General features: G+C 36.6%; 2 protein-coding genes across 2 annotated transcripts; both read left to right on the forward strand.

The window, feature by feature from the left end:
* Nucleotides 1–1442: 1442 nt before the first annotated feature.
* On the forward strand, nucleotides 1443–8490 carry LOC105173081 (dynamin-related protein 5A). Its single transcript, XM_011094731.3, has 16 exons — nucleotides 1443–2193; nucleotides 2956–3019; nucleotides 3138–3242; nucleotides 3430–3531; nucleotides 4049–4099; nucleotides 4206–4267; nucleotides 4492–4582; nucleotides 4768–4832; nucleotides 5485–5679; nucleotides 6042–6161; nucleotides 6405–6475; nucleotides 6578–6803; nucleotides 7208–7258; nucleotides 7617–7845; nucleotides 7929–8068; nucleotides 8145–8490. The coding sequence occupies exons 1-16, from the start codon at nucleotides 2065–2067 to the stop codon at nucleotides 8271–8273; spliced, it is 1830 nt and encodes a 609-aa protein (XP_011093033.1). The 5' UTR covers nucleotides 1443–2064; the 3' UTR covers nucleotides 8274–8490.
* Nucleotides 8491–10173: 1683 nt separating this feature from the next.
* LOC105173082 (uncharacterized) lies at nucleotides 10174–13076 on the forward strand. The gene is made up of 2 exons (XM_011094732.3): nucleotides 10174–10436; nucleotides 11027–13076. Exons 1-2 carry the CDS (start codon nucleotides 10383–10385, stop codon nucleotides 11705–11707), a joined length of 735 nt encoding a protein of 244 aa, XP_011093034.1. The 5' UTR covers nucleotides 10174–10382; the 3' UTR covers nucleotides 11708–13076.
* The last annotated feature ends 43 nt before the right edge of the window (nucleotides 13077–13119 follow it).

The following is a 13119-nucleotide window of genomic DNA, read 5'->3' on the forward strand; positions in this document are numbered from 1 at the left end:
TTAAGGGTATTGTAGTCATTTCGCGATTAGGATCCGCGTGTTTTGTAGCGGGCGGGTTGCAGTTGACCCGACCCGGATCGCACAGACTGACCGAAGACCCGGATGATGACAACCGTTCGATCAGAACACACACCGATAAAATAAGGTCACGTAGCCCAGTACTTGACGTACAACTGTGTTCTATAAATAGACCCCGATGCGCCATAAATGATGTAACTATTGTGCATTAATTGAGCTCGAACTTTGAGATCCATATATTTCTCTCGATCAACCTAACTTGAGCGTCAGAGGGTCATTGTCGGGGACGTGCCCGACGAGCTCACGGTTCGTGTTTTATTCTCAGGGAAGCCAAAATCTGGTTCGGAAGAGTTAATCCGTCTGTAGTGAGATCGTCTCAGGAGATCGAATAATTCGACCCGGATCATAATGCATGTGATATATATAAATAAAAATAAAATTATTGGCCTGTAGGAGTCACGTTACTTGACGTTGTCCTAAGATCGTGATGGCCTCCCTCCGTGCAGGTACTATCGGCTCACCACCACCCAAGATAAAACTCAAGAAGGCCTCAACCGGAGTCTTCTATTGTGATCACGTTCATAAGAAAACTAGAGAACTAGACCTTATTAAGTTGCCCAAAACAATGTAATAAGAAGAATAGGAATGTAAGAATTGAGATGCAAGAGTGAGTTGTGTGTGTGTATAGACCCTTAGGACCTCTTCTATTTATAGTATTAGGATAGGACATGTAACACCCAAAAAAGTAAAATAGAAATAATGGTCATTAGTGGGGTGTTACAAAATTAAATAGAGTGTTACACACTTTAATTTAAAAATTAAAATTGAAATAATATTTTGAAGTTTTAAAACTTCAAATTAAAATCAAATTGTAACAATAGATAGTCTGGTGCATAGATTATTTAAGGCATGGGCTACTCCACAGTTATCATGGCCTACGACTTTTCAGCTTGTGATGCCGACCCAATCACTCGGTGCTGATGTGACGGTGAATGTGTTGTTGGATGACGATGGTGAGAGCCGAGTTTGACCCTTAAGATGTTGAGTGGATCCTCCTTACGCCTATACATACAGGAGAGGTTGATCATCTTCTCTGGCACTATGACAAGAAGGGGAGGTTCTCAGTTCGTACCACATATTGGCTTGCCACACACACGGAACGCACAATGGCCTCGAGTCGGTGTCTCAAGATGCCTGGGGCTTTATCTGGCAGACAAAGGCTGCTCCTAAAATTCTTCTCTTCACATGGAAATGCTACCATACTGCCCTCACACTCAGTGTAATCTTAGATGTCGACGAGTGGCAGTGGGTGGAGTGTGTTCGGTCCGTGGAGGATGGCCTGGAACACGTTCTAGTGGAGTGCACATTTGCAAGGTTAGTATGGACATTAATTGTCTGGGCTTCCTTGGAATTGTGTTCTACGTAACGGCCTGGAAGTGAAAGAGTGGTTGCATCAGGTACATAGGAACCTGTTGCGATCGGATTTTGCTATCTTTCTCACTGTGGGTTGGTTGCTTTCGTCCAACCATAATAGATGCCTCTTTGAGTGTGGGGGAACGGATGCATTGTCCCTTGTTTTTCAAGCTTTTCGGTTTAGTGGTGTGCAGTCTCCAGAGTAAAGGCTGTGTTTTGCTTTTGTTTCGTTGGCCGATTTTCATGTGTAAGAACCTTTTGCCTTTGGCTGAGTTGGTTATAAAACCTTCCGGTTTTCTCTCAAAGTGGATCGGGGCCCAAGTGTTTTTGTCGTCACTATGGGTCCAAGTATTCGAATTCAAATGCAGAGAAAAGGTCATTCCCCGTATAACGAAGCCCACCAGCCACCCCTCAACCGCCAACGCGTTTAAAGTCCTCTAATTTTGTTCATTTACAATATTTCAATTCACTATCTCATCCTCTACGATCTTTAGCTCCCTCCATTCTTCGATATACAAAAGCTTTTTTCCAAAATAAATTGAGATCAAACAGCGGACGGTGAACCTTTTGAATATATATTTGTTCGCACTGCATTCTGTTGTTTCACTGTCAAGTTACGAATCTGAGCTACAAATGGAGAATCTGATATCATTGGTCAACAGGCTGCAGAGAGCGTGCACCGCTCTTGGCGATCACGGAGAGGAGAGCGCATTGCCCACTCTATGGGATGCGCTGCCTTCAATTGCCGTCGTAGGTGGTCAGGTCTGAGAACTTTGCACGTTCTTTACTTAATATTGTGGTACTGAGTGTTTTTTGTATGGTTAGTTTGTGATGCTGATACATTTGATTAGAGGAGTGACATGGTCCTCTGTTCTTTCTTCTTATATCCGGTGTCTCAGGATCTTCGTCAGTGTTTATCAAGTCTTAATTCCATTTGCTTCACATGTGAATTAAAGTCTTCCCTGTAAATTGATTTGCATTTCAATATGTTAAGTTGTTGTTAATTCAAAATTTATTTCCCCACTAATTCAATTTTGTCATTTGTAGAGATTCATGCTTGTGAATTCCGCAGCGTGTCATTCATCTTACATTGTAGTTGTATCCTGCATTCGCTACGTTCTCTAACCATAATCTTTTTCCTTTCTTTTCCAGCTTTTATCTATCAAGACAAGCTAGGACTAAATTTACAGATGCCCCCCCCCCCCCCCCAAAAAAAAATTTAGAGGATTACCTAGGATTTGGAATAAATTTCTTCAAACATGTCTATCTTTTAAAATTTATATCAATTACATGGTATTGTTTTTGGCTCTGAATAAGTGGTATGGTTGGCGCCATGTTGTATTTTTGCCGCATGCACTTCATGCATTAAAAACAATTAAGGCAGCTGGTATTTTTTGCAGCCTTGACTTGTTATTACTGTGGTAATATTGCTCCTCTATCCATCATGTGTACTTTCTCTTCACACTTTGTCTTAGTTTATAATTAGCATTTGTTGTACGTGACTTGGCATTTTATTGTTTCTAGAGTTCTGGAAAGTCCTCAGTGCTGGAGAGTGTTGTCGGAAAGGACTTTTTGCCTCGTGGATCTGGTAACTAAAGTCATTTGTATTTATTGCAGCATAACCACCCTCGTTACTTAGAAATTACCTTCTGTTATGATGTATGGATGTCCAAAAATATTGGATTGATTTCTTTGGTATGACATAGGTATTGTCACTCGACGTCCACTTGTTCTGCAGCTTCATCGGATTGAAGAAGGTAGAGAATACGCGGAATTTGGACATCTTCCTAGAAAGAAATTCACAGATTTTGGTAAGTTTTGAGAAGTTTTTGTTCTCAATATCATTTGCTTTGAATTTCAATATTCCAAACATGCCCTTTTGTGCATTGACACTTTATTTTTTGTCTCCACCACATATTGCTGGCATACATTTTCCAGTTCTTGTAAATTTGTTTACAAATTGTGACTATAATTTTTATGCCAACTGCTTTTCCGCAGCTGCTGTGAGAAAGGAGATCTCTGATGAGACCGATAGAGAGACAGGACGCTCTAAACAAATATCTACTGTTCCAATTTATCTTAGCATTTACTCCCCCAATGGTAAGTCTGACATGGTTGTTTTCATTTTCTATTTCGGAAATTGAATTAAATTGGTATAGTGTCTTATAACAAATTTAGCAGATGTTGGCACTGTTAGTGAACAATGAATTCGAAGGACTGAGAAACGGACTGAAGTTGTTCTCGAATCACATTGAAATGCTCTGAACCTAGAGTATGAATATGCATGCATAATCATCTCTCTCATAGCATTAAAGGTATTACACATAACCCCTCTGTCCTGCATCACCCAAATCCTCACCCGCAATGACGAAAAGAAAAAAAGAATAAAGACCCAGTTTAGGAATGTATTTTATGTCACGGTTCAAGTAAGATGAACAAAGTGGCAAGTAGAATCAATTACTTGCCATGTGTGACACTATATGCATGAAATATTTGGTTGGTGCACAGTGTTTGCTACTTTAGTTTTCGGCTTATGAAGCAATGAAGGAAATAGTCTTTTCCTTTCTTTGGTGATTATTTTAGTATGAAGTAATTCCCATACTTCTCATAATTGCAGTTGTGAATCTGACATTGATTGATCTTCCTGGCCTTACGAAAGTTGCTGTTGGTGAGTCAATTATCCCATTAATTTTATGTTGTAGCTTTTACTAACTATTTTCCCTTTCATCACATTTTTGTTGGAAATAAATGGTTTGTTCCACGGGTTTATATAGACGGTCAGTCAGATTCCATTGTGGCGGACATTGAGAACATGGTGCGGTCTTATATTGAAAAGGTATTACAACTTTCTTGTGCTTTAACTTGCTATTAATTTTAGACTCTAAAGTTGTTCAGTACATGCTTCGATTTCTGGTAGAAGTTTAATGGTTCATTGCAGTATTGAGTTCAATGTTTATATTGAAGATGTTCAGAATTATTATAAGAATATTCTTTTTGTACAGTTTATAGTTCAAGGTGGTTGTGATTAGTCATTTACTCTCGCTAAAATATAAATTGCAGCCCAACTGTATTATTTTAGCAGTTTCTCCCGCCAACCAAGATCTTGCAACATCCGATGCTATTAAGATATCTCGTGAAGTAGATCCCAAAGGTATGGCTTATTGATAGTCTACACCATCTGCGGTTATGGTCTTACTTGTGAATGTATTGTGAGTTTACCTGCCGCTTCTTCTTAAGCTGCTTGTGTGTTACTACTTCATCGTAATCATTACTCTACTCATGGTTTGTGTTTTTTATTCCCCATATTGTCTGTGACAGTGTGTTATCTTATTTCAGGAGAAAGAACATTTGGTGTTCTAACAAAGATTGATCTTATGGACCAGGGCACAGACGCTGTAGATGTAAGTTGACAACTGTAGACCACTAATCTGCTGATACTTTCTGTAAAACATTGAAAAGGAAATGTTGTATTTTAGTAAAAGTTTGCAAATCAGTTGAATGAGTTGTTTGTATGAAGATTGTTGTTCAACTATGAATTACTCAAACTTGCAGTTGCTTGCTGACTCTTAATATTGTCTTGCCTTATCAGAAAACTATTGGATCTCTTCTTTTCCTTGTAAATATACCTGCTTGATTCTGCATTAATATTTGGCCAGCATCTTTATTAATCAACATCATGCATTCTGAACTTCCAATCTAGGCTAAACATTCCTTGGTTGATAATCTCATTTTCCATACACCATGCAGAAACTATTTGTAATTATGTTTGCTGCTTAATGTACATTCTACAAATTATTTTGGTGCCTCCCAGATGTTAATGTGAAGGATTCTTCTTTCTTTCTCAATTGAGTTGCTGAACTTTTTTGTTCCTGATTTGGATACTAGTTGTGGCATTGTTTATAAATTTCTTCCCATATTTTAGTTTCATTATTGGTTCTATAATGATATTCATTCTGTTGAACTGAGAATTTTATGGTACAAAACTTCTTTTTATTGTTTTAGAAGGATAAAAGTATAAATCGTGACTGTTTTTATTACTTTTCTTGAGTTTAGATCCTGGAAGGCAGAGCATATAAGCTGCAATTCCCATGGATAGGTGTTGTTAATCGCTCTCAAGCTGACATTAACAAAAATGTTGACATGATCGCTGCTAGGCGTAGAGAACGGGAGTATTTTGCTCAAACCCCAGAGTACAAACATCTTGCTCAAAGGATGGGTTCTGAACATCTAGGAAAAGTTATGTCCAAAGTAAGCAAATATTATCCAGTAAAGGTTACTACTTATTTTGTTTTAGGTAAGGCTTGTCATAAGTGAGCTGAAACCTTATTGGTTTCAATAAAGTTACTCTGAAAACTGAGTTGAAAATTCTTTTCAAAGAAAAATTTGTGTGAACTGAAATTTCCTGCTGGGGTTTTGGCTTTTATTTGTGGCTGGGAATGCTGAAAGATGCTTTTCTGTGTTATCCAAAAACATGCTCAATCGAATTGTTTAAATCAAGCACTACATTGTCATTTGCTCGTCTTTGTTGAGTGATTTATTTTTTGTCTCAAAATTAAGTTGGTATAGTATAATTTCTCCTTATATTTTAACTTGTGTTGTTCATGTTTTAGCATTTGGAAACCGTCATCAAATCTCGAATTCCAGGCCTTCAATCACTTATCAACAAAACTATTATTGATCTGGAATCTGAGTTGAGTCGTTTGGGAAAGCCCATTGCAACTGATGCCGGAGTAAGTAAGCTTTTACTTTTATTGCCTATTAAATATCTGATTCAGTGGCCATTTTAATTGCATCAGTTTGAAACTATGATTCCTTTACATCTTGTCGAGCTGTAGTTTCTCTTCTATTTTAATATCCTCTTAATGTGCTTCACCTTGTTTATTTGGAAGTAAGTAAGCCCTATTCACTCCTAAGTAACTGGTGCCTGTAGCATGAAGCATCTTTATGTTTTCCACCCCTGATTGTTAATGCAGGGAAAATTGTACATGATTATGGAGATCTGCCGCATATTTGATGGAATATTCAAAGAGCATCTTGATGGAGTGTATGCATCTGTGGTTTTTCTTGATTCCTTTATAGCTTGCAACAATTTTTCATGTTATAATCTATTTTGAATGATCATCTTTCTTGCCATTTGATTCTGCAGTCGACCTGGTGGTGATAAAATTTACGGTGTCTTTGATAACCAGTTGCCTGCTGCATTGAAGCGCTTGCAGTTTGACAAGCATCTTGCAATGGAAAATGTTCGAAAATTAATTACCGAGGCTGATGGATATCAGCCTCATCTTATAGCACCTGAACAGGGTTACCGCCGTCTCATTGAAACTGCCTTGATTACCATCAAAGGTCCTGCTGAGGCAGCTGTTGATGCGGTATATATTCATTAAGTTGCTCTGCCATATGAATTATTTTGATATGGATTTTTTTAGCCTTGCCTTGAAAAACTTATCAAGAAGTCATTCTATTGCTATGTTCTTTGTATTGGAGTAACTGAGAGGGCTTAAGCTCTTACATAACTCTGAGTGCTTGATGATCTTGGGTTCACTTGAGAATGGGTCTGTATGTCTTTCATCAGACATCCTAGGGTATTCTAGACTGCTTTCTTTAACATAACATCTGAAGCTTGTTTACTACCTTAGAAAACGATGTGCTTTGGTGGAAAAGCTGATGCCATTACAGGAAAGAAGACAAACAAACTTGTTTTAGCTAATGTTCAATACATGTTTCTTCTAGGAAACTTATCTGCTTGTGAATTTGTTGCTCTTCCTATTTTCAGGTTCATGGAATTCTGAAGGAACTAGTTCATAAGTCGATTAAAGAGACTGTGGTAAGTTTCTAAGTTTGTTACAAATTCGCAATGCGCTATTCTTGAATTGGTGTAATTAATTCTTGGACTAAGTTTGTCTTCCGTCTAAGTTCATTTGTTTCCATGAAGGTTGTTTACTTGCTTTTAGTCTGTTGAATCATTTGCATGCTATGTCTTCCCTGATTGCTCTTCCACCTTCTTCTCCTTTTCCTGTTGAAATGAAAGATGATAACTTGAATTGGGTTAGGGACCCCTCAGGTAGTACAACTTTCTAGACTACAGGCTAGAAATGAAAATTCTTCATGGATAATCGAATCACAGAAAATGCCTGAACATATAAGTTTCCATAGGCCAATTACAGTCGCCTCTATGTCTGCAGGAGCTGAAACAGTATCCTTCTCTCAGGGTGGAGCTCGGGAATGCTGCTGTTGAATCATTAGATAGGATGAAGGAAGAAAGCAAAAGGGCAACTCTACAGCTAGTAGAAATGGAATGTAGTTACCTAACAGTAGATTTCTTCAGGAAGCTTCCTCAGGATGTTGAGAAGGGTGGCAATCCAACGCATTCAATTTTTGATCGATATAATGATTCCTATCTTCGACGAATTGGTGAGTGTGATAGTTGTTCTCTTCGCTTAAAGATTGCTAACTATAAATGAATTTGCCTAATAAGCGGCATACTCTTTTAACAGGATCAACTGTCTTGAATTATGTCAATATGGTTTGTGCAAATCTAAGAAACTCTATTCCAAAGTCTGTTGTTTATTGTCAAGTCCGTGAGGCAAAGCGAAGCTTGCTCGATCAGTTCTTTGCCGAATTAGGCAAAAGAGAGGTATAGCCGAATTTGGTGACATACATGAAGAAACCTGTATCTTATGCTATAATAAACTCTTTATATGGCCTTTCAGGGGAAACATTTGGGAAAACTGCTAGACGAGGATCCAGCAGTCATGCAACGTCGTGCTTCTCTTGCAAAAAGACTAGAATTGTACAGATCTGCTCAAGCAGAAATTGATTCTGTAGCCTGGGCTAAATAGAGAACTGATTAATCACTCCCCTCTTTATAATAGTTCTTTTTTATTTGAGAGAGTTCTAATACTTCTCTCCAACAATTATTTATAAGTGAGTGATAGCTCCAATTCTTTTGTGTGACATTATTCTTTGTGAAGGTTAGGCTATTAGCTAAGCTTATGTGCCAACCTCTCTATGTTCAACATTCACATTTGCCTACATGCACTAAAATTTTCAGGCGTCTTTTGGCTAGAAACCATAATATAGTAGATTTGAGGATTATGAAGCAAGTTTAGTTATGGGATCCACTGAAATGATTCACTATCGTAATTTGTTTCTTGAAATGGCTATGCTGAATTTCAATTTTCAATGCCAGCAAATGTTAATAATTCTGAATTGGAGATGCATTTGTCTAGGTATTCATTTTTATTTACGTGAATTTTCCTTTTTATAAATGAAGAACACATGACCATATATTATTTGAAATAAGAATTGAGAGGAAAAATGAATATTTCAAAAGAAACACACGCGTAGAAACTGGAAAGAGGAACAATGAATGAAAGAGCAAAAGAAATAGAGTAAATTACAATAATTTCTTTTGAAATTTAGCATAATTATGCATATTCTATCATTGTTTGAAAAATTACAAATAACCCCTGATGTTAGATGGAATTGTGAAATATTTTGATGGAGGTATAAAATTATCAATCTTGTCCTTAATTTTTTTTCTTTTAATTTTGTAAAAAATCAAACGGGGTGGAAGAAAAATTTTGAAAAGTTGTAATAAAATTATCCACTTAGTCCATAAAAAATTTAAAAAATTTAAAAAATAAACAAAATTATAGTTCTTAGTCCATAAGGGCACTTTAGTCCGTTCACCACAAAAATGGATGAAAATATAGCAAAAATTAACGAATTGGGCTAATTGTTAGACTATCGTTAAAATCAGGAGGAGTATTATAATTTTCCAAACAACAAAAAGTATTTATACTTATATTAAACCTCAGGGGAGGTTGTTGCAAATTATCCAGAGTAACATGAAAATGGGGGAGAAATAAATAAATAAACTTATAAATATATAATTACAGCAGAGCAAAAGACATCAAACAAGTGGTTTTTTAATTTTATTAATTTTTTATTATTAAGAAAGAGTACTCTTTGCATTTTGTCTGGAGAGAAGCGTGAATTTCGACAAAAAATGACTGGAATCACAAAAATTAAAAAGATACAGGACCGAAATGTTATTCTGAAAAGAAAAATATCAAGTAATCTAAATTACAAGATCAAAATATTTTTATTCAATTAATCACAAATTGAATAAATGATGAAAAAAGATAATAATTATTGATCGCATTTGCACAATTAAATGAATCAACCGGACAAGGTGCAAAATTGAGGTGCGGGTGATCAAAACCCCGTGCCCATTTGAGCTACACCCCCTCATTGGCAAGGCCTTGAAACTATGTTTAATTGAAGACGCTAATTGTTCCTTTATCCAAATATTACCATTATGTACAAAATAAAAATAAAATAATTGAAATAAAACCAGAAGATCCATTAGTTAAATAATTTTCTCAATCTAATAAGATTTTAACTAACGATATTACGTTTGTCGAGATATTGCACATTAACCGTGGCAAAAGATAAATATAGTAATTTAATTTGAAAATATACATTACACGCGTTATCAAATAATTTATTCCAATTTACAAAAATTAATAGTAGCACCAACCGTGTTACTTTTTCAACGATCTTAAAAAAATTATCATTTAATATATCAATATCCCAATATTATCGGAATATTATACCGCGTGGACTTACTCGTCTTGTGAATTATAACTCGAAATATATACATACAATTAGTAGTTGTTGTATAACAACATTATAGTGCATCCATCTGTTTGTGAATAATTATAACTCTAGAAATATATATATACCATTAGTAGTTGTTGAATGCCCTTATTCGTCTCAGCTCCCAATATATATAGAAGCCTAATATTAGGGTGGGAAGAAAGGAGGGGGGGCACAAAAAATTCAGAAAAGCAAAAACCCTAGACAAATCCAACTTTCCTTTGTCAGAAAAAGGCTTCTACATGTCTTGGCACGTTGCCGGAAATTCAAGAATTCATAAATAAATGGAGTGGTCTCCCTCATCTGCTACAAATGCATATCTTGATACCCTCAAATTGGTATGTATGAATTATGATTCAATTTTTTCAATTTCCTTCCTAATGTATAATTTGATTTGCATGCATGAATGTTGGTTGGTTTTTTTGCTTGAATTATTTCACCTAGTTATGTTTTGTTGTTGTTATATACGTCATATTATCTTTTAATGCATTTTTTGTACATAATGATTTGGTATGTTTTTCCCTCATTTATTACATGTAATCTTAAGATATATACATTAATTTGGATGTGCATCATCTTCCAGAGGATAAATAATTATGTGATTGATGCAAAGATTAGGAACATAACTTGCATGTCCGAATAGAATTTAGATCAGACATGAATACTGTAATCAACCGTTGCCTGAAAAGACTAATTAATTTGTTTCTTTGGATTGAGATGAAGATTGAGACATGATTTATATGGGCATAGCTCAAGGTTTTTTTTTTTTTTTTAATTTTTTTAAGATAATTGTATAAAATACAACCAACATCAGTTGCAAAAACTAGGATCACTTCTTGCGAAAAATGACAGATGATGGGTAAATTATATTTTAGTACATAAATTTTGCCAACTTTGTCTGATCCTATCCACCTTTGTGCCTTAACAGTGCAATAAATGCAAGAAAGAATGCAGTTCATGTGAAACACGGATGCCCGAAAGCAATGAACTCATATCAGCCTTAGCAGCAGGCATGAGTGCAAAACTTATAGTCGAGGTTACATCCGAGGTTTCTCCGTCCACAGTAGCCTTAGCAGCAGCTGCTAGGCAAACGGGAGGAAAACTAGTCTGCATTCTTCCAGAACCAAAGCTCGGCAAATCCCAGAAAGCCATCGATGATTCAGGCTTAAGTGACATGGTAGAGTTTAAGACAGGGGACCCTGCTGAGGCATTACGTAATTATGAAAACATCGACTTCTCCCTAGTAGATTGCAAATCCAATGACTATGAAAGATTGCTTAAAAAGTTGGATGTGAACCCGAAAAGATCAGTGGTGGTGGCTAATAATTTGTTGGAAGGGGACAAAGGGTTGGGAGGACATGTTAAAGGAGTTGGAAACAAGACTAAGGTTAGGTCCATGAAACATCCTATTGGTCAAGGTATGGAGATTACAATGATTGGGAGGAGTAATGATTTTGGAAGGAGGGAGAAAAGTAAATCAGGAAGCTATTGCATCAGACCGGAGAGAAAGGGGGGCATCATCAAGAAGACGGACAAGAGTAGGTGGATTTTTCAAGTGGATGAAAAGAGTGGGGAGGAGCATATTTTCAGGATGCCTAGATCAGAGTAGATGAGAATTTTTACGGCAGAGGTGCAAGAATTGAGGTGTGAATTCGTGTTGAAAACTATGCCATTCTTTGATCATCTGGTTTGATCTATGGCGAAGATATTGTCGTTCAATGTGGAGATTACGCGCAAGGGAGAGACCGGGGGAGTATAGAAAGGGTTCCTCTCAGCAAGAGTTAGTAAAAGTAAACATCTTATGTAGACTTCAAGGAGGATGGGAGGTTGGCTGGTGAAGGATGTTATGTGTATCCTATATGTAACTGCTGTGGCAAAAGCTTTGGTTTTCTTGTACAAACAGATATATCAAGAATTATATGATTGAAAGAACAAAAACTCTCAATTCTTGTTGTTGTCTACTTGTTATGTTGTCATACAGCTAAATCCAAATTATACAAGGTTTGACTTAGTGAAACAGAAAATGTTTCTCATTCCAGTCGAGGCATATGTCCACTTCAGCCCAGTAGTTTTGTTTCCTATTGGCAAATCAACGAGCTCCCAAGCTCTATTTTTCTCAATGGTGGAAATTTCTTCATTCATCGCTTTTTTCCAGCACTCATCATTGATGCTTCTTCAAATGTTTGAGGTTCATTCGAAAATAAAAACAGGTTCACTTGATTCATAAATTTCTCTTAGTGAACGCATTCGTCGGGGGTGGTTTTCATATTCCTCTTCAAGTCTTGTGGAAGGAGCAGCGTTTTGCTTGATATTCTGGTCCCGCGAAGATCCTTGAAATGAAGATGGCTCATGATAAGAGATTGAATCTTCCTTTTTTCTTTCCAATCCCAAATCGCATTTTCATGGAAGACAACGTCTCGTGAAACTGAAATTTTATGTGTTACTGGGTCCAGCAAACGATATCCTTTAGACTCATCATTGTAGCCAATAAAGAGAAGCTTCTGGCCTTTTTCATCAAAATTTTCACAACTTTGAGATGGAGTATGAGCATATGCAATGCTGCCAAAGACCCTCAAATGGTCGACTCTTGGCTTTTGATTTTGTCAGGCCTCATATGGAGTTTTATTTCGAACAGCTTTTGTTGGAGATCAATTGAGAATATAAACGGTTGTGTAAACAGCTTCTGCCCAATATAAATTTGAAAGACCTTTACCTTTCATCATGTTCCTGGCCATTTCAACATTAATTGTTCGATTTTTTCTCTTGGCGACCCCGTTATGTTGCGGTATCATGCTCACTGTCGGCTGTATTTGAATCTCATTTACTTTGCAATATGCAATGAAGGGATGATAGATAAATTCTCCTCCACGGTCTGTTTCTCAAAGTTTTTATTAAAAAACCACTTTGTCTCTCAACAAGTGCTTTGAATTTGAGGAAGGCAGAAAATGCCTCCGACTTTTGACTAAGGAAATAAATCCATGTCATTTTTGTGAAATCGTCAATGAAGAGAATGAAATATTT

This window comes from Sesamum indicum, linkage group LG11, assembly GCF_026168435.1.
Source record: "Sesamum indicum cultivar Baizhima isolate 11 linkage group LG11, ASM2616843v1, whole genome shotgun sequence".
Lineage (NCBI taxonomy): Eukaryota > Viridiplantae > Streptophyta > Magnoliopsida > Lamiales > Pedaliaceae > Sesamum > Sesamum indicum.